Raw genomic sequence first — 20,854 nt, forward strand, 5'->3', positions numbered from 1 at the left:
ACGTCAGACATTGACTAGTTCCAGGAACAAGCTTTTTATTTTTGTTTTAATTTACAACCTAGGGATGAATGATTCAAAATTTCAATTTTGAATTATAACAAAAGTAATTATTTTTTTCAAAACTAAAATAGTAATCGTCCAAATTACAAAAAAATAAAATTAAATTTAAAAGATGCCAGATATCGGCTAACTTCAGGTTAATTATCGGCATGTATTTTTTTTTTAATTCTACTTAAATTTAATTGATTTATTCTAAAATTTAAAATTGACACTTGCCAGTTACATTCACACTCATCAGAATTTAAAAATTCATTTAAGGTTTTTTTTTTGCAGATGATAATTTTCAAATAAAATTTTAAAGGCATACAAATTTTTATTTTTTCAATAAATTATTTGATGTCATTAAAATTATATAATTATTTATTTGAATTACCAGAATTTTTTTAATTTATGTTTAAAATAACTTTTATTTTTCCACAGAAAAAATAAGAGCCAGCGACAAAATAAATATTTAGGCTTATAAATGAATTCAATTAAAAGAATTTATATTTAAAATTTAATTTTATGGTGATTTGTTATTAAAGATTTAAAAATTATACTGACGTTAACCATCTTATAATTATAAAAAAAAAACAATATTGAAACAAGTTGCATCTATAGTTTTTTAAAATTTTCTACATGTGCATATTTTTTACTTTTTTTTTTAAATTGATTTTTTGAAAATAAAATCCGAAAATTGTTATGGTCTACAAACTTTAAGATCATATTTAAAATTGTGTTAAGTAAATGTGTACTTTAATTGAAAACGTGTGAAAACATTTTCCAGAGTATCGTATATTAATTTTTTTTTAAGAACAAACATATCGAAGCGAATTTTTTTGCTTATTTTGCAAGATTTTAATCTTTTATCTAAAACTGCAACCTCTTGGTCACAACACTTTTTCATTTAATTAAAAACGAAGAAGAATATGAAATTAAAATTGAGCTATCATCTAACTTGCTATAAAATACAATTTTAAAAACAAAACAAATTATTTATAGGTAAAATTAGCGAACATAAGAGTAGTATATGAATTAATAAATTTTATTGAAAAATCAGAGCATTTTATATAAAATATTAAGACTGCTCCGTATACTATAATTTTATAAAATTGAAATAAACAAGTTTCAATTAAATGATTAAATGTTAATATTAAGTGTAATAAGATCCTTAATGTTTATGGTACATAATTAGTAAATGTCTTGAACTAAAGTGTGTTTACCATCCTGGTGTTGTGTTGGCTAATCGTCGCATACGCCTAGAGTTAAAAAATAATAATAATAATTGTTAATTTAATTTTATTATAATAAAATAATGAAAATTTAAAATAAAACAAAATTACCTAGTATTTCTATCTTGGTCACGTATTTTCTTTTCCATTTCAGCGTCAGTAAGTGTTTCCAAGAATGGCGCCCATTGATCTGCTTCAGATGGAGGTCTAAATGGAACTTCGACTGTGGGCAATGGAGCTTCGGAGAAAGCATAAGTTCTTTGATGCCAAGATAATTGTCCTCGCACACTTGAAAAACAAATAAATAATTAATTAATTCACCCTTTGTTCGTCGCGCTATAAGCGCAGCGCCGCAATTTTCATTAAAAGATTATTTAAAAAGAAAATTAATTTGCCGCTGACGCGAGTAAACCCGGGCGTTTAATTTGTTCGGATTTTCTGCGCAGCGTTGCCAGTTACCACCAGCGACTAATTTCCAGCTCATTTAATTCATCTCTTTCTTTACTATTTTTATTCAATACAAAATTTTTTTTAAAGTAAAAAAATTATTTAAAAAATGACAATTGTCTAGTCGTATGAGCTTGTGTGGTTTTAATTTTTAAAAATCCTAGTTATGATACTTTGCAACACCGAAGTATTAAATACATGGCGGTGGAACGTCAGGGCGCGACGAAAGAATGTTTAAATAAACAAAATTATTTATTTTACCTGTAAGCAATAGCAGTGACAAATTCACCACCTAAACCTAACTCAGCGCAAAGTTTCATAGCAAATTTTTCAGGATTATTTTCCTTTTCCGACATATCCCATTCAACTTGATCAACCAATGATGTGTTACCCACGTGAATATTTAATTTAATTATTACACGTTGATCACACTGATCATCTAAAATAGTTTCCTGTGGGAATGCGTCTATCTGTTGTCTAATTGCTTGTGCTATTGCTGGTACAAATGTCAGTGGATTTAAATCCAAATCGTCGCATAATACTTCCGCAAATTGTTCTGGAGTTATTAGACTTTCTGAAATTTTTAAATATTTAAATAATTTGATACATTCATCAACTTTTTAACAATAAACATTTAAATAAAAAAAATATATATGTATACCATTTTTATTCCATGTAAATGTATCACGAAGTTTTTGTCCTTCTATTTCCATATCTAAACGTATAGGAACGAGCATTTCTTGTTGCAAAGCATTTTCAAGATTAACTGACGGATCAGTATCGTCAAAGCTAAAATTTAATAATAATAAATATAGTATTCTGTGTGACAAGGGATGAAAAAAATGATTTCAGACCAGGGTGATAGTTTTTATTTTAAGAAAACTATCGCTTTAGTTAAGTAATAAATTTCTAGAAGCATCAATTACTTGGCACGCAAATATTTATTTAATTTAGTTGATACGTTCTCAACTTTATTACTATTAGAAACTTCAATAGAGCAATTATTTGGTTAAATAAAAAAAAGGATTTGCAGAAAGACATAATTAAAAATTTGAAAAAAATTATTGCACTGAGAAAAAAATTTGTTTTTATCACGAAATGAAATTTCTCATTGGTATTGATAAAAATATAAAATATATTAATTTATTCGAGAGCTACTTCTATAAATTATTAAATATTTAAATTTTATTGTTAAGTTGTGTAAATTAATATTTAAGATGACAGATATCGATGAATAACTTAAAAGTTTATTAAAAACATGGTTTCCAATAAGCCACCGTGGCTGAGCGTCATAAGTCTTGTGTGATCGGTCTAGCTTAGAATCTTAGGCAAGGTAAATTTATTTATTTATAAAAAAAATGTTTGTTAAGATATAAAACTAATCTGAACATTAGATAAAAAAAAGCATGTCTAATAATATTTATAATATTTTTTTGACAAAGTAATAGTATACTGTGTGATAAGGGAAGAAACAAAAGGATTTCAGACCAGGCGAAGTTGGCTGACATCACCCGAAGTTTGAAATCGTGTCATCCTTAGTTACACACAATATTTTTCATGATTACCTGCATTGGAACTTAAAGTTTCAGTGTCAGCAGCCAGTCAGAAACAAGTTAATTTAAGACCAATGATGTCATCAACTATTAGCGTCAGCGTAAATTGTCATTTGCAATTTATAATTAAGCAGAGACTATAAATACTATTTATTATAGACACTAATTTATATAAAACTTAATCACAGAACTGTCATTTACGTAAGTAAAATTAATGGTTTAAAATTACTATTGAACAAATTACAAGTATCAGAGTTTAAATTGCGAGAGCATTTAGTCAACGGGCAGAAAAATTATTTGTTTGTTCTCAAGGGACGAAACAAGTTTGTTTCTGCCCGCTGACTGAAGGCATTCAAAATTTACGCGTTTGCTAATATTAATTCGCGGCATTGGACTGAAGTTCGCTTCCTTCGACTGGCTGCCAATCATAATTATAAATAATTAATTAACAAATAGTATATACCACAATGGGAAAGTTCTGACTTTTTTATTATGAACCCTATTACGATTTATTGGAGTCGCTTGAGGTACAGCATCTAAATGAGAGCTATTTGGTAAACTAGGTACCCAGGCCATTGATTTTTTAGTTTTTCCCTCTCTCGGTGCTGGAGGTTCAGTTGAATGTACAGAAACAGCTTTATATTTTTCATCATTCCCTTCAATAATATCTTCAACTTCACTTGCTCTTAACAAAGAAACACTTGAGGCCAATACGTGTTGACTTAAACCTAATTCAACTAGTTTCTTTCGTTCATCATTGGTAATTGATCTTCTGTACATTCCAGGATAGCGTTTGTACAATGAACCGCGAAAAAGTCGTAAGTAATTACCAACTTCCGATCCAATACAATAATACTCTCCATTTTCCTCAACTTGAAAACTTATTGGTTTATCTCCGTATGTACGTAACGCCATTGTGGCTTTTCGTTATTTACTCTGATGATTCTTGAGATAAATCTAAACAGGCAATAGATTTTATGAACATTCATCATACTAATGAAAAATTAATAGTTAATAATTAATTAATTAATATTGACTTCATAAATATTTAAAGTAATGATACTGCAGTTAGCAGACGTCTTTGGAATTTTTTCAAAACTATGAACTATAAAAAAAATATTTGAAAAAATTGCGCCTGTAGTTTTTCGAATTTTCTACATGTGCATATTTTTAGTTTTTTTTTTTTTTATGTAATTGATTTGTTGAAAACAAAAATCCGAAAATGATTAATTGCTTGTTGACTTTAGGATCAAGTTAGTCGAGGTTTAATAATTTTCGAATTTTTTTTTTCAAAATAAATTGTAAAAAAAATTATTTTAAAAAATTGCGCCTGTAGCTTTTTGAATTTTCTACATATGCATATTTTCATTTGTAAATTATTTGTTGAACAATTAAATCCGAAATTTGTTTCGTCCGTAAATTTCAAAATTACAAAAATTATTTTATTAAAAAAAAATGACCGAAAATTAAAAACACAAACATTACAAAACCTAGAGCTATCAAGTAGATCAATTTATTGACAGATAAACGAAGCCAATTTTTGAATAAACACAAGCATAAATTTAAAAAAAATAAAAAATTAATTACCAGTAATTTATCCTCTGGGATATCCACAGTTTAATTATTAATTATTATTATTCTGTTCCTGGTAAAAATTTGTAACATCTAGACAATAATACCCGGGTTCTAACCAAACTTTTGTCTACTTTAGTTCTCTTTCTGTCAAACAACGCGTCGGTAATAAAATACTTTTTTTTTAATTTTTAAATTTCACAAAGTTGGTAGCTCTGATAAAAATTAGCGGCAAACACGTACTGTGTATAAAAATATAGAAAGTTCTTATCAATTAATCTACATATGTACGTATAATTATATCCTACTTATAAATTATTTCTAGATCAATGATCTGCGATAACTCGACATTTAAACTCTGATCCCAAGTAAAATAAATTATTGATGTCAATAAAATTTCAAATACAAAACTGATTATTATTTAAAATACAAAAGATTCTCCCGACCGAAGATTCAAATAATTAAATTTAAAAACTTAAATAACTAATTAAAATTCTTAATTAATGATATTTAAAATCTATAAAATATATTTTCGTACTATTAGCAATCAATAAAAGTTTTATTGGCTCTATTTAAAATAAGCGCGGGATAATAAATTATTTAAAAATTCAAATAAATAAAATAGTGATTAATATAAATTAAAAAGTGAAATGGTTAAATAATTAACGAGTCTATTAAAAAAATAATAATAATAATAAAAAGTTACAGTGAAAATTATACGTAACTGCAATTGGCTTTTGTATTAAACCAATCACACAAACGCATGCGCATGCGCATTAAAAATCTAATTTTAATTCACCCTTTTCACTCCCACTGACATCGAATTCTCTATACCTATATAAATTTATATATATATAAAATGTACCTGCATATATACATTCATATATATCTATATATATATATTTTACAGAACAGAGAGTAAGCAAGCGATAGTTGCTGAGATCATACACGAACACGAGCAACGTTAAAGCTATTCGTTGTAACAGCAGCATAAATTGCAAAGCGCCAGTGGCCATTTTTTACTGGCATTTATAGCGCAAGTGAAAGGTTTATATAAATATATAATATACTTATATTACAATAATATATTTATTTGAATTTAAATATAATATTAAGGTGATGAATTCAATTATTGCAAGTTATTGCTTCGGACAGCTCAGCAGGTAAGATTGTTTTTTTTTATTTTTATCTTTATATATGTATATATATTATATATACATGTTTTTATATGTATACCCATACGATAGATGAAGTTTTGTGACCCGGGACACCAAGAGTTTAGTTCCTTAAGGGCCAGGGGCCATTGTCACGTGATCTATGTTTACTAAAATGGTGACCCATTGCAAGTGACAAACAATTGTCTGTGATGACAAATATTTATCTATATGTCAGTTTCTTTTGTTACTTTTCTTTAATCACTCAACAATTATTAGTGATTAAATTTTTCTAATTGTTTTTAATACTGGACTGGAGTTATTTGTCTAACGCGCCACGCATCGGTGCTCGGAAAATTTCTCTTTCTGTATTTTAAAATTATATTAAAAAAAAAAAAGTGTTAGAAATTATAATTATACGGTTGAGAAAATGATCTACATTAATGGGCATTGTTATTAGAGTTTCAATTAATTTTTTTTCAATGAAATTCAAGTCTTGTATTGTTGAGACGAAATGTATGTACTGTTATTTTGTATTATAAAAACAAATTTATTATTTTAACAGGTCCAGTGTATTTGCTTGGTATTAAAAGTAATTTAATTATTTTATTGGACTGAGTGGATGGAGAAATATTGATGAAGACAAGTAATTGTACACGAGTAACTTGATTGATTTATAACAAGTGGTAATTTGAACGTCTACAAGATAAGCTTTGGTTTATAAATATGCTAAATGTAGAAGAATTCAGGTAGTTATTTTTTTTAATTATTTAATCAGTACTTTGATGATTTAAGGGAGGAAAGGAGTCTGAGATGCAAAAAAAAAGAGGGTGTTTTTGTGATTTTTTTTTTCAGAGTACCTTCGTTATTTAAATTCTCAAAATTTTTGATATTGTTGAGCATCATTTCAAGAATATTCTGCTAAATTTTCATTAAAAAATATTTAAAAATAAGCCAGTGGTAGTGGGGAGAGCCAAGTTACAAAAAAAGTCTCCATGCAGGCAAGGATAACTCATGACTGCATTTGAAATAAAAAAACCAAAAAGATTTTTTTCTTAGATTTGAACGAAGGATTTTTTTTTCAATAATTACTTATTTTTTAATTAAACAAAAGGAGCAATTTTTGGCAAAAATCAGAGTTTTTTTATTGCTCCTTTACCAAAAATTCAAAAATGAATATTTTGTTTGTTCCTTCGTTCAAATCCAAGATAGACTTATGTACTAAAGAAATCTAGTTTTTTGACTTCAGATAAAGTCATGAGTTATCCTGCCTACTGCATGGAGACTTTGTTTTAAGGTGACTCGTCTCTCCCCACTACCACTGGCTTATTTTTCAATATTTTTTAATGCAAATTTAGCAGAGTATTCTTGAAATGTTGCTTGATAATGTCAAAAATTTTATTAAAGAGGGTACTTTGTAAAAAAACTATCCTTTTTTTCTTTGTATCACAGACATTTCCCCCCTTAGTAACTACTGATATTTTATTTTACTTTATTTATTTTTTTTTTTGTAAAGAATGGTTTACAGATGATCTTGGATGGAAGTAGGTGCCAATGGAAAGAAATTTGAGAAGGGACATATTAATGTCATAGTACCCTCGCATTGTGACAACAAACGCCTGCGGCCAGCTGATTCTTAAAGATGGCCACTAATCAAGTCGATTACCAGTGGTTAGAGGAAATATTAATACCATAAAGATTCGGTCCGGGCCGACAATATTTTTTAATTAATAAATAGCATTAATATGAACATGTAAAACTCGAAAATATATTAATTTTAATTCCAGGGCTTATTCCATTATGGATTCGTCCAGAGTATCCACGTTCCTTATTTCAATTTTATTAATTGTCTACGGGAGTTTCCGATCTCTGAATATGGAACAAGAGGCGAGAGAGAGAGAGAAAGAAAAAGAGCGTAAAAATTTATTAAATGGACTGGCGAGTGGTACCGGTATTACCGATGGTTCTGCTGGTTCTGGTGTTCAGACTCTAGATACTATGCACGCTCTTTGTTTACCTCTCGGTGCTTCCATATCTCTACTTATAATGTTTTTCTTCTTTGATAGTATGCAAATGCTTTTTGCTATTTGCACGGCAAGTAAGTTGACATTCAACAAACAATAATTATTCTTATCTATTGCTGATATTTTATATTTTAATTAGTTATCGCCACGGTCGCACTAGCATTCCTTCTTCTACCCATGTGCCAGTATATTATAAGACCGTGTTCTGATGGAAATAAAATATCATTTGGAGTTTGCGGCAGGTTTACCAGTGCTGAGTTGTTATCATTCTCACTTAGTGTTAGCATAGTATGTATTTGGGTGTTAACAGGACACTGGTTGCTCATGGACGCAATGGGTATGGGTTTGTGTGTTGCCTTCATAGCATTTGTACGACTGCCTAGTCTGAAGGTATCCACACTCTTACTCACTGGACTACTCATCTATGATGTTTTCTGGGTTTTCTTTTCGTCTTATATATTTAGTACAAACGTCATGGTTAAGGTAAACAAATAAACCATCAGTTGATCACACTCATTTAATTAGTAATGATAATAATAATGATAAGTATTATATTTAGGTGGCAACTAGGCCAGCTGACAATCCCGTCGGACTGGTGGCAAGACGACTACATCTAGGCGGAGTCGCACGTGAAGCTCCTAAGCTTTCTTTACCTGGTAAACTGGTTTTCCCGTCAATGCATCAAGCTGGGCACTTCTCAATGCTTGGCCTTGGCGATGTTGTCATGCCTGGGCTATTACTCTGCTTTGTTTTACGTTATGACGCTTACAAAAAAAGCCAACTCATACCCGGTGGTTGTGAAGCTGGTGTACCACCTCCGAGACATCTTGGCCGTATCAGTTACTTCCACTGCTCACTCATCGGTTATTTTCTTGGTCTACTCACTGCCACAGTAAGCTCCGAGGTCTTTAAAGCCGCCCAACCTGCATTACTTTATCTCGTACCATTTACGCTTTTGCCGTTACTTACTATGGCATATCTCAAGGTATATTTACTTATAAATATTAGGGGTGCAAATAGTTCGAATTATTTGTTATTTTTGAAATTCAAAATTTTAAGAATTATTTGTCTATTCGCAAATTGTTCATAGAACTAAATGGCAAACAATATATACATAGAGTTATGCTTCACGTAATTACAATCAATACATGGATAGCTTAAATATAAAAATATTATAATAATCATATTTACATATCTTTTTTATACATTGTAAAATATTCATTTTTCATTTTTACCGGTCTGCTATTCACCAATTAATCGAAATTTAAGAGATAATCAAATACTTGTCTTAAAAGACTCTAAACTAAGAGAGTTTAGGATTTCAGGTGGCAAATCTTGTCAAAACCGTATAGCTGATACTACAAACGAGTGCTCATGTTTTAGCTGCAAAATTTTGGATTTTTAAGGTGATATTGTTGTTTTTTGCAGCTATCCTATGCAATCGTCTGATTCAAATTCAAAAATTTTATTTGAAACGACTTGAAATTGTAATACTTTTTCGAATAATTCAAATTTTTATCAAAGACAAGTAGAGCTTGGATACGAATCTGCGAAAAAATTATTTTTGATTACTTTAAAAAACTAAGCTCTCCATTAAATAAAAATTTTATTTTTGAAAGTTGACTAAAATTTTTTCGATTCGAATTGAGCAATTGGAAAAGTTACGAATAATTCGTGAAGATTCAGTTTAATTCGAACCCGATTTGCACACCTTTACTAAATATACTTTATCAGTATTTATTTACAATCATTATTATTATTAAATTTTTTTTATGTTAAAGGGAGATTTAAGAAGAATGTGGAGTGAACCGTTTATAACTCATCCACCATCAAAACATATGGATGTTTGACAACTGTCATGGGATCGCACATTTCAAGTATTTCGCCATAAGAAAAAAAAATTAAATACGTATGTAATATCATATTTCAATTTAATACTCTTAGTTTCATCAGTATCATACATACGTAAGTAAAATTCGCTTATCATTCATTTAAAGAAAAAAAAATTCTTTTTTTTTTATAATTATAAATTTTTTTTTTATACTAACATTTATTTCATTATCGTTTTAAATGAAATCCAAAAGGAAAATATGCAATGAAATTACTTGACTTTTATTAATATTATCGTTTGAATATTGTAAAAATGCACTATGGAGATTCAACGATATGTAGAATTTAGATGTAAAATCATAAGTTATTACTGATATTTAATTTAAATATCTAATTAATAATATTATATATGGAGTTGGCTGACTGATAAAAAAAAAAATTGCGAATTAATTTTTTTTTTTTAATCTTTAAATAAGTAATATTTAAACGTAAAAATATTATTTATCCCGGTAAATTGTGATGTAAAAAAGAAAAAGATAATACTGAAAGTATCTATAAATCCAGAGAAATTATATTAGAGTCTACGTTTTACGTAAAATAATCATAAATTAAACGGACAAATTTGTAATTAGTCAACTATGTTTTTTTTTTTTTTATATTTTATTTATTTTGTATAAGAAATTATACATTTAAACGTAAATAAATTCTGAGGCAATAGTTATTACTTTTAATTATAATAAAAATTGACATTTATCCGATTGTGTCTGTATGTCAATTTAATTGTAGACACGCGTGTTGGTTGTGAATTTATTTAATGAACTCAAAAATTAACGTTTTTTTTTTTTTTATTTTTTTATTTTTTTGTTTCTTTTTTTTAAACCGAACAAAAGCAACAATGTTATGTATATATAAATATATTAATTATAAATCATTTTCATAAGTGTTTTAAAACACTTGAAGTTTTGGTAATTATTTTATTGGAGAATATTCTTATAGGAGGTAATTCTTCTAAGATAGAAAAAAAAATATTTAATGAATAAATGTGCCGAAACTTTTTTGTTTGTACCTTAAAAAAAATTATTTAAGTAATAAAATAAAATTTAAGAAATAGAAAATTTTTTAAACTTCATGGTCTGTCTCTCTGATTTTTTAATTTTAATTTTAAAATTTTCGTGATATGAACATTAATTATGTCATGAATGATAAAAAAAAATATTACAATAATTTGTATACGTTGTTTTTATTAATTTAATTAAACAAATATTGCTGATTAAAAATAATAAGTAATTTATTGATGAAAATAAAACCTTTATTAATTTTTATTTTTTAACCATGCGGACGGAAATTAATTAAGAAATTTTTGAAAATCTCTTCCATTTGACAATAATTTTTTATCAACTTTCAACGATGATTTTTTTTAATTCGTTATTATAATGTTGATTAAGTACTATTTAAAATATTTGAATTTAATTACGTTGAATTTATATCGAGCTGAATTTATTTGATATTTATGTCGCAATATTTTATTGATAATGTATTGTTTTATTGGCCGCAATTCCGTCGCATTAATATAAAAAAAACTTATATGTATGCAGTATATAAATGTTTTATTAACTAAACATAATTTTAAATTTAATTTAACTTATTATCATTTTGAGAATAAATAATAAATTTAAAAAATGATTAATATTAAGTTCGAGCTCGTACATTGTAAAAAATTCCGAGTCCGCGGTGTGGTGTGAGAATTTTCAACACCGTCGGTGTGAAAGTTACACGATGCACGGTGTTAAATTTGTGACCGTGTGGATTAGAACAATCACACCACCAACGGTGTAAATGTTACTTTGCTAGACACAATGAAAAATATAATAATGAAAATAAGTTCTGATTTGGGCGAGATAATAATAAAATATGATTTTATGGAAATTTTTATTCAGTTTTCATTTTTAATTAGTATCATAGCAGACAAAAATACTTATGTTAATAGAATCATTAGTTTATTAACTTCGAACCATAAAACACCTTACACTGTATAAAATTTTGGTGTAAAAATGGCCCCGAGAACTTTACTCGGCCATGTAGTGTGGAATAACGGTGTGAAAAATTCTCGGTGTAAATTATCCATCCGTGTAATTTTAACACGGTGTAATCTACTTCTTTTACACCATTCAGTGTTGCTCGTTATAATTTTGATTAATTAGCAACGAACGATCATTGAATATTTTTAACTACTTAATCAATGACTACGTTAATTTTATTTATATATTTAAATAGTATTTTGAATACTTCAATATTTTCATGATTATTTTTCTTAACGCAAAATTATCATAAGTTACACATTTACACGCTTGACGGTGTAAAAATTTTTAATTTACACCACATAATAACACGATATTTGGTGTAATTTTCACACCAAAATTTTTACACCGAGTAATTTACACTACATCGAGTCCAAAAATTTTTTACACTGTATAAAGGTCGTACAAATATCAATAGCAAATGTTTATATATAAATACTACTAGTGTGTAATTAATTAACATTTGGTTAATGAATACAATTAAACTTGTAATGAATAATTTTTTAAATTGAAAATACTTGACATTATATTTTTTTATTGCTTCAGTTATTAATTGTACTTTCTTTAAATCATTATTAAAGAAAGTTAGTTGACAATTTTTCAAGTTAAAGTTAAATTAATTAATTTTAATATTAAAAACAGTTACTGGGTCATTTTTAACTACAGATTATATGATCGGACAATGTATGAGTTTTGAGTTAATAACACCGAATGGTGTGAAAGATAACACTCATACCGTGTTAGAAGTACACCGCTTGATCTTTCACACCAAAAAAATTTCACACCGTCAATTCACACCAAGGACACCGTGTTAAGTTCTCGGGGACCATTTTCACACCAAAAATTTTTTACAGTGTATCAATTTATAACAACAAAATTTGAATAATAGTTAACTAAAATAAAAATAATTTTTTTTTTATTACGATCGCTTTAATTAACATTTAAACAAAATGCATTTTTGTAATTAGATAAAATTTTATTTAAATAATATAATTTTTATACAAACAAAAAATAATTATTTATACACAGTATTAATTTTTTTTAAGATCTATAAATTTTCTCGGTTTACCGTAAAATTCACTATTAAAACAATATCATGATCACTAATACCATTGACTAAAATCAGTATAAAATAAAAATATATTAATATTTGAGTATATTTAAATAAAATGATTATGTATCGTATATAAAAATTGTTAAACTATTTAGTAATAAAAAAGTTTGATTTTATTGCTTTATACTCAATTTATCGTAAACCGAGTAAAAACTAAAGAGTCCATCAATAATCGACACACATAAACACCATTCACAAGATGCATCGTAAATAATAATATAATTAATTAATTAATTATTATAATTATTATTAATTAATGTAAGGGCACTTGCTTGTGCTGTTGCAATTTTTAAATTTCATGTTTACAGCCATGTACATTTTTTTTATACATTAAAAAAAAAATTAATAAATCATGTTCACGTTACAACGCGAATCGTGTCTCGTTAACATCCAATATCCTTGTCTTATATTTTCTTACAAAGTAATAGTAATAATAATTATTATGAGTAAATTAGTCATAATTGAATTTACATGAAACAAATTGAATTATGATAATTAATTTTAATAACACCATAGAAAGAAAAATATTTCTGAATATTTTGTAGAATAAATAATAATTATTGAATAAAAATATAATTTTTTAAAAATAATATTAAATTAATGGTCGAAGTTTTTATATAAAATTGAGTTAACTAACGGTCATATAAAAATCTAGTAATATCTATGTTGAAAAAACTCGTCCCAAAAAGATACCAAAAAAGTTTTACATGTGGAACTTCTAAACTTGAGACAGATTAGAACTTTTTTTTACTTTTGTAATTTTGATAGTAAAATCATGGTAGCCCCATTTCTGGAAAATCTGGAAGTGTTAGGGAATTATAAATATACTGGAAAAATCAGGGAAAAGTCAGGGAATTTCGTCACAAAGCTGGAAAAATTTTTACTTTCTTTTTTTTTTTTTTTTACTGAAAAACTGCGATAAATTTTTTTTCTGTCAAAACTGTTCAAAAAGTGGCGCGGCGCAAATGTGGCTGTGATACCATTTTTGAAAAAAAATTTGTAGAAATTGATTCCAACAGCGAAAAAATAAAGCAGTTTGAATTAAAAAGGCTGTTAGAAAAAAAAGTCTTAGTGAAAACCAATCGTCAGGATCTTGAAGCTGTTAACATGCATATTGACAAGTTAAAAAACCAAAAACATCAAAAGTATACATAAGTATTGAACTAATAAGTTCCACTATATTTATTATTCGCGTACTTGATTGATATTTTATTAATATTCTATAAAACGTTCTTATTTATGAAATTTATTCTAGTGAAAATGAAAAATTTATTTATATTTTATTATAGAGTAAGTTATATAAAATCATAGATTTTAAATAAAAAATAAAAAATTATTCATTTAATAAATAAAAAAAATCTATGAACATTGACAAATAATAAAATAAAGTTTCATTTAACGACAATGATTGATTATTTATTAAAATGACTTATGCAATTTTATTTTGAATTAATTAAATGTTTACAATGATTTAATCTTACTTCATATGCTCAGGGAACTTTTTAATTATTTGACTGAAGTACCTGGAAAAATCAGGGTATTTCAGTTTCGAAACATTTCGTCACCATGTAAAAAATAAAAGTTTATCTAGTATTCTTACTCTTGTTCCGAAAAAGTTAAAAACCTGTAATTTGGAACTTTTTCAAAACGAGGGTAAAATGTATATTCAAAATCTATTTTGAGAAATATGTTTTAAAAATTCTTTTTACTCAAAATTCGCTCATATAAAGTACTCGATAAACTTTTTTTGTTTACTATAAAAATTACAAAAGTTCAAAAAAATTTCTAATCTGTCTCAAGTTCATAAGTTATGGTACTGAAATAAATGGACGTCTAATAATTTTTGAATTTTTTTTCAAAACGATAAATTAAAAAAGAAACATTTTAATAAATCACATCTATAGTTTTCTTAATTTTCCACACGTGTATATATATATATATATATATATATATATATATATATATATATATATATTTTTGTAATTGATTTGTTAAAAAAAAAATCCAAAAATTGTTGATTATCTGTCAATTTCAGGATTATTATGTTTCACATGCAGAACTTTTTTGGAATATTTTTGACACTAATTTTTTTAACACGAGTATCTTCAATGAATTATAATTTGCTCACTAAATACTATCGTATTTTCATAATAAATTACAGATTATCATGATATTAAAATTAAAAATTATTTAAAAAACTGTCTTAATATTTAATGAAATTTGTTTGTTCAAAGCTGTCTTACCCTCTTAAAATTTATGTATTCATTATTACCTAAATCAAACACTACTTTGATTAACAGTAACATTGTCTAAATTTTTTTTAATACTCTCTAATTCTTCCATATCAGTAACAGAGGCCTCACATTTAAAAACAACTAATGAGTGATAAAAATGTACAGCAAATGCAACAAATACAATTAGTACAGGAATAACAATAATAGTACTGGCCATCGCTGCCATAAATGAATAATCCCAAAATTTTACCCAACAAAGAATCGCAATTTCAACGAGGAAAAGAAATAATCCAAGGACCGTTGAAAATGCCCAGGCTAATTCAATGAAACCTCTCATTCGCTCATGAGGTGACTCTGTTATTAAACGGGATATTTGAAGTTTACTTATTGCTTCGATGTTTGGTAATAAATAAGTGCTTATCATTAATGCAAAAATATGTACGGACACTAATACTGTTGTGCAGACAGCAAACATTACGAAGAGCCACTCAGGAACTGCTGTTGGCTCATTGATTTGAAGTTCTACCATCGCTACCTGAAAAAAAATATATAAATTCAATATTTTTCATATTTATCAGTACACAATTACAGTTGATTACTTGGTTATTTAAATTATTCATAAGATTATCTACGAATATTGAAGATAAGTGTGAAGTAATTGAAGTTTCTTGTAAATTATTCCAATACTGATATATTGAATTTTTTTTATTTAGTAAATTATTGCTGATGAATGAAGAATATATTTATTACTGACATTGATTTGAATATTCTCAAGTTTTTAAATTCTAACGAGAATTACACGTGTTCAGTCTTACTTTAATCTTTTGGTATCTTTGCTTTTTTATTTTATTGTGTCTATAATTTAACGTTTTTTTTTTCTTATTCATAGAGCCTTGACAAAATTCCAATAGAGAATAACTTTGATGAGTAAGATTATTATCGCGATTTTTATAAGAAGTTATGATTAAACTACGGTACTGTAGAAAAAAAACTAACATTGTGATTTTTTTCGTGCAATTAATAAGATGATTGTTAAAAATAAAATTTAATTTATTGTTTGTCTTTGTCTTATATAATTTTCGATATCGCTGGCAATTCGCAATTATGTCTCTGTGCTCATACCAGAATTATTCTTGATGTTGACAATTAATTGGATAATTCAGGAAACACCTCTCGTAATATATATATAAAATATCTTCGTGAAATTAATTTTTATTATTTATTTTTTTATACATTATATTTTTTTAATCGGAAGATGATAATAATTTATAATGACAATAATTATTTTATCATTCTGTGAATCAATTAAAAATTAAACTCATATTTCTACACATTTTTTTACTTTTTAATGTTATATCCAGCAATTTACTGTAATTTATTTTATATCATTATTTTTCTTTTTTTTTTAATAATAGAGCATAGTCAAAATAATTGGCAATTAATTTAAATTATCTAATAATAATAATAATAATAATAATAATAATAATAATAATAATAATAATAATAATAATAATAATAATAATAATAATAATAATAATAATAATAATAATAATAATAATAATAATAATAATAGTAGAATTTGTTGCAAGATAATAAATTAAATCAATTGATTTTTTACCATAAAATATATAAAAATTTTTATTTTGTAAAACTAAAAAATTGGGAGTGAATTCGAAGTGATTATGGATTTTATTTAAATCTGCATTCACTGCAATTTGACGTTTTAATATTAAAATAAATTCCCCCCGGAGTAAAATTTATTCCGAGTGGTTTAAATAAATACAAAGTTATCCGTTCCATATCCACTCCGGATTTAATCCACGTTCACTCAGAAAATTTTTTACAATTACCTAAAAATTTTAGAAAATGAAAATTTATAAATTAAATTTTCTGTTTGATTGCAAAAAATCAATCAAATTGATATATTTCTATTTAATTATGATCTGGAAGTTAGCAGACAATTAACAATTTTTGGTTTTTCTTTTCTATTTTTTTTTCAATAATATAATTTAAAAAAAAAAAAAAAAAAAATTAAAAATATGCACATGTAGAAAATTAAAAAAAACTATAAGTGCAATTTTCTAAAATATTTTTTTTTTAATTTATCTTTTTTATAAAAATCCAAAAATGATTAGACATCAGCTAATTTTGATATCATATTTAATTTACCTATTTTACATACTAATAATTAGAGACAAGATTTTCGCCTTAATTTTGAAATGAATGGTTCAAATATTTGATATTCCAGCGAAAATATTGGTTTTATAAAAAAAGTTTTTAAACAAAATTCGTAGAAAATTTAATTTTCTAAAAGAAATGTCTCTTATGATTTTCTTATACGACCAATATTTTTACCTTAATTCCAAAATTAAGATTCATAATCAATGATTCAAATTTTTGTTAATTATAAAAATTTTAATTTTGAAATTATGGCTTCCTTATTAGTCCTAAGAAAAAAATATAGAAGAAATTTTTTTTATAAAATTGAATTTTGAACAACTTTTACTTGAAAAATTTTTCTATACGACCAATATTTTCGCCGTAATATCAAAAATTTGACATCATTAATTATTAATTGTTATATTTTTGAATTGAAGACAAAATCCTAGCCTTACTAATCATAATAATAATAATAATAATAATAATAATAATAATAATAATAATAATAATAATAATAATAATAATAATAATAATAATAATAATAATAAACAAACCATAGCGAATCCACTGAGTAATTCTGAAGTGGTGGCAGTAGCTTTTAGTTTAGCGCGACTCATATGAAGTCTTCTCCAAGACAACCCTTGAGGACTTTCCGATTCACTTTGTTGTAATTGAAATGACTCACTATTATTAACATTATTACAATTACAACAATTAACACAGCAAGAATTATTACCCGACAAATTATTTGTTGAGTATGACGAAGTTGTAGTAAATGGTAAATTTGGTATCTTAGCGATGTCTATTGCAACAAATTTCCCGGTATTATTACCGACTCTATGAGTTTTTAATGGTGACAAAGTAACTTCACTTTGTGATGAATACAGAAGACTTTTAGAACTATTCCCAATAGAACAATTTGAATTACTGTACAAGTGTGATTTTGATAAAAATCCAGCAGATAATGGCCTACTTTTTGATACGTGATTATAATTTGGCGTTTGCCTCCAATTCATTTGCCAAAAATCAATTTGTGTTGATTTATTGCATTTACCAACAATATCTTCATTCATACGACCTCGTTTATCATTACTACCAGTAATTATTATTCCAGTCTCGGAATTATTATGACTTATCTCTGTGGCGGTACTCGATAGATCATTATTATTTAAATTACTCAAATTATTACTCGACATTTTAATTATTATTAAAATTTTAACTTAGGAATAGATTTTTTAAAATATCTATTCACATACTCCCAAGTCTCTTAAACTTTAATAGATAAAAAAAATTTTTTTATTAAATTAAATCCTTCAGTTTTATTTTTTTAAAAATTTTATTGTTGATAACGAGATTGACAATTTTATCAATCTCTATAAGATAAGATTTTAAATCATATACGCACGATTAAATATAATTTATTTGCACAAATATTATTTTTTACAATTATATTATATTTTAAAAATTTTTAATTTTAAGTAAAAAAAAAATCTAGTCACTGACCACAGTAAAAATAATTTAAAATCGTTTGAAAATAATGACTTTTGGATATTATTCATACATTTATAGAAAATTGTATTACAGAATATTGACCGGTAATATAATTTAATGTCTCCGCACTCACTCTCGATGCTTACTGTCATGTGGGCAGCATAAAAAAGTAACAGACTGTACTCCCTACCTAGAGGAAATCATAACAATAGCATTAATTGCCTTGGAGTCATATCAGCCGCATAATAACCGTCTATATGTACAATTTCTAAGTGAGCGTTTTCCGAGCTGATATATACTTATATACGTATATGCAAGATCTTAAACGATTCGTATGTGATAAGAGCTGCTAGTCTTAACTGCTAAATTTCTTTACAGGTATTTGACTTTGATAATTCAATCGCTGCGATAAAATCTCATGCTTCTATTGTAATTTTACCTCCAATAATATAAATTAACACTAAGAAATTATTTACTGTTTTAATTTCCCTTACATATTTTTTTTTTACAACATTAGCATATTTCCTATTGCAGAAAAAAATAGAATGGGAATTCCAGCAGGTAAATTAATTATAGAATTTATTTAATTTAATGATACTGAAAATTTAGTCAAAATCTTATAACTTTTCGATTTTTTTAAAAATGAAAAATTTTAAACATGCACCTGTAGTTTTTTTAATTTTCTACATATGGATTTTTTTTTTTTTTTTTTTTTTTTTTTATGGATTTGTTGGAAAAAAAAATTCAAAAATTTTTTATTGTTTGTGAAATTTAGGATAATTTAATTTAAAATAAATACAAGTCCGAAGTATTATCTAATAAAATATGTAATTAATGTATAGAGTATTAAACTTTCATGTTCGATAAAATTAATATTGTGATGTAATAATGAATTATGGTCTAACTAGTTTATTTATATGACATTTTAAAATTTTTAAATCAAGTCAGGTAAGTATTTTAAGAAAATATACTTTACACTTTCATATTAATTTTTAATTTTAATTAATTATTTATTTGAATTTCTTATCAAGTTATTAATTTTTTGTAGTTGCTCTGCTGAAATTTAAATTAAACAATTTCGTAAAATTTATATGAGTATCAAATAGTATAAAAAAAATTTTTTATGAAAGTAAATTAAAAAATGGTTAAAAATTTAGATACTACTGATACTTATAAAACGTATTACAAAAAATAATAAATAATATTTGTAGAAAAAAGATGTCTTATGAAATTTGAAAAAATGATTTGAGTCTTATATAATGATTGCATGCACGTATGACGTTGCGTACATGTATACGTATACATCATACCAAACATCCGGTAAGGATCTATATTTTTATACATTATATACTTTTGATAGATTTTTCAACAGGATAATAATTGACAACACTTTTATTTATCAGTTTCTCAGAAGTCATTTATCCTTATTCGTTAAAAATAAGACACAGCAATTTTTAATGATATGCTTATTTAAATTTATAAACATTTGTGATTATCAGAGTATAATGTCACCCGTCCAATTGACATGATGGTCACATTTTCTGGAAAGCCTGTAAATGTCCGGGAATAATAAATAAACTGGAAAAATCAGGGAAAAGTCAGGGAATTTCGTTACAAAGCTGGAAAAATTTTTACTTTGTTTTTTTTTTTTTTTACTGAAAAACTGCGATAAATTTTTTTTCTGTCAAAACTGTTCAAAAAGTGGCGCGGCGCGAATGCGGCTGTGATACCATTTTTGAAAAAAAATTTGTAGAAATTGATTCCAACAGCGAAAAAATGAAGCAGTTTGAATTAAAAAGGCTGTTAGAAAAAAAAGTCTTAGTGAAAACCAATCGTCAGGATCTTGAAGCTGTTAACATGCATATTGACAAGTTAAAAAACCAAAAACATCAAAAGTATACATAAGTATTGAACTAATAAGTTCCA

At 25.9% G+C, this 20,854-nt stretch overlaps 3 protein-coding genes across 6 annotated transcripts; 1 reads left to right on the forward strand and 2 right to left on the reverse strand.

Moving 5' to 3' along the window:
- Nucleotides 1–1,068: 1,068 nt before the first annotated feature.
- On the reverse strand, nt 1,069–5,078 carry LOC103571955 (SWI/SNF-related matrix-associated actin-dependent regulator of chromatin subfamily B member 1). The gene is made up of 6 exons (XM_008550313.3): nt 4,859–5,078; nt 3,735–4,228; nt 2,380–2,507; nt 1,980–2,292; nt 1,383–1,559; nt 1,069–1,298 (listed from the first exon to the last, which is right to left on the reverse strand). The coding sequence occupies exons 2-6, from the start codon at nt 4,184–4,186 to the stop codon at nt 1,259–1,261; spliced, it is 1,110 nt and encodes a 369-aa protein (XP_008548535.1). The 5' UTR covers nt 4,187–4,228; nt 4,859–5,078; the 3' UTR covers nt 1,069–1,258.
- A 578-nt stretch (nt 5,079–5,656) lies between these two features.
- Nucleotides 5,657–10,967, forward strand: LOC103571954 (signal peptide peptidase-like 3). Of its 4 annotated transcripts, XM_008550309.3 has the most exons (8): nt 5,657–5,890; nt 5,960–6,006; nt 6,563–6,746; nt 7,514–7,668; nt 7,785–8,095; nt 8,161–8,504; nt 8,581–9,006; nt 9,803–10,966. In XM_008550309.3, exons 4-8 carry the CDS (start codon nt 7,640–7,642, stop codon nt 9,869–9,871), a joined length of 1,179 nt encoding a protein of 392 aa, XP_008548531.1. In that variant the 5' UTR covers nt 5,657–5,890; nt 5,960–6,006; nt 6,563–6,746; nt 7,514–7,639; the 3' UTR covers nt 9,872–10,966. The 4 variants fall into 4 exon arrangements, with proteins under 4 accessions (XP_008548531.1, XP_008548534.1, XP_008548530.1 ...); XM_008550312.3 differs by having other exon boundaries at nt 5,657–6,006; nt 7,514–7,700; nt 9,803–10,967; XM_008550308.3 differs by having other exon boundaries at nt 5,657–6,006.
- A 4,135-nt stretch (nt 10,968–15,102) lies between these two features.
- Nucleotides 15,103–19,061, reverse strand: LOC103571953 (calcium release-activated calcium channel protein 1). Its single transcript, XM_008550307.2, has 2 exons — nt 17,992–19,061; nt 15,103–15,812 (listed from the first exon to the last, which is right to left on the reverse strand). The coding sequence occupies exons 1-2, from the start codon at nt 18,631–18,633 to the stop codon at nt 15,321–15,323; spliced, it is 1,134 nt and encodes a 377-aa protein (XP_008548529.1). The 5' UTR covers nt 18,634–19,061; the 3' UTR covers nt 15,103–15,320.
- Between the last annotated feature and the right edge of the window lie 1,793 nt (nt 19,062–20,854).

The sequence above is a fragment of the Microplitis demolitor genome, chromosome 5, assembly GCF_026212275.2.
Source record: "Microplitis demolitor isolate Queensland-Clemson2020A chromosome 5, iyMicDemo2.1a, whole genome shotgun sequence".
NCBI classification, from domain to species: Eukaryota; Metazoa; Arthropoda; class Insecta; order Hymenoptera; family Braconidae; genus Microplitis; species Microplitis demolitor.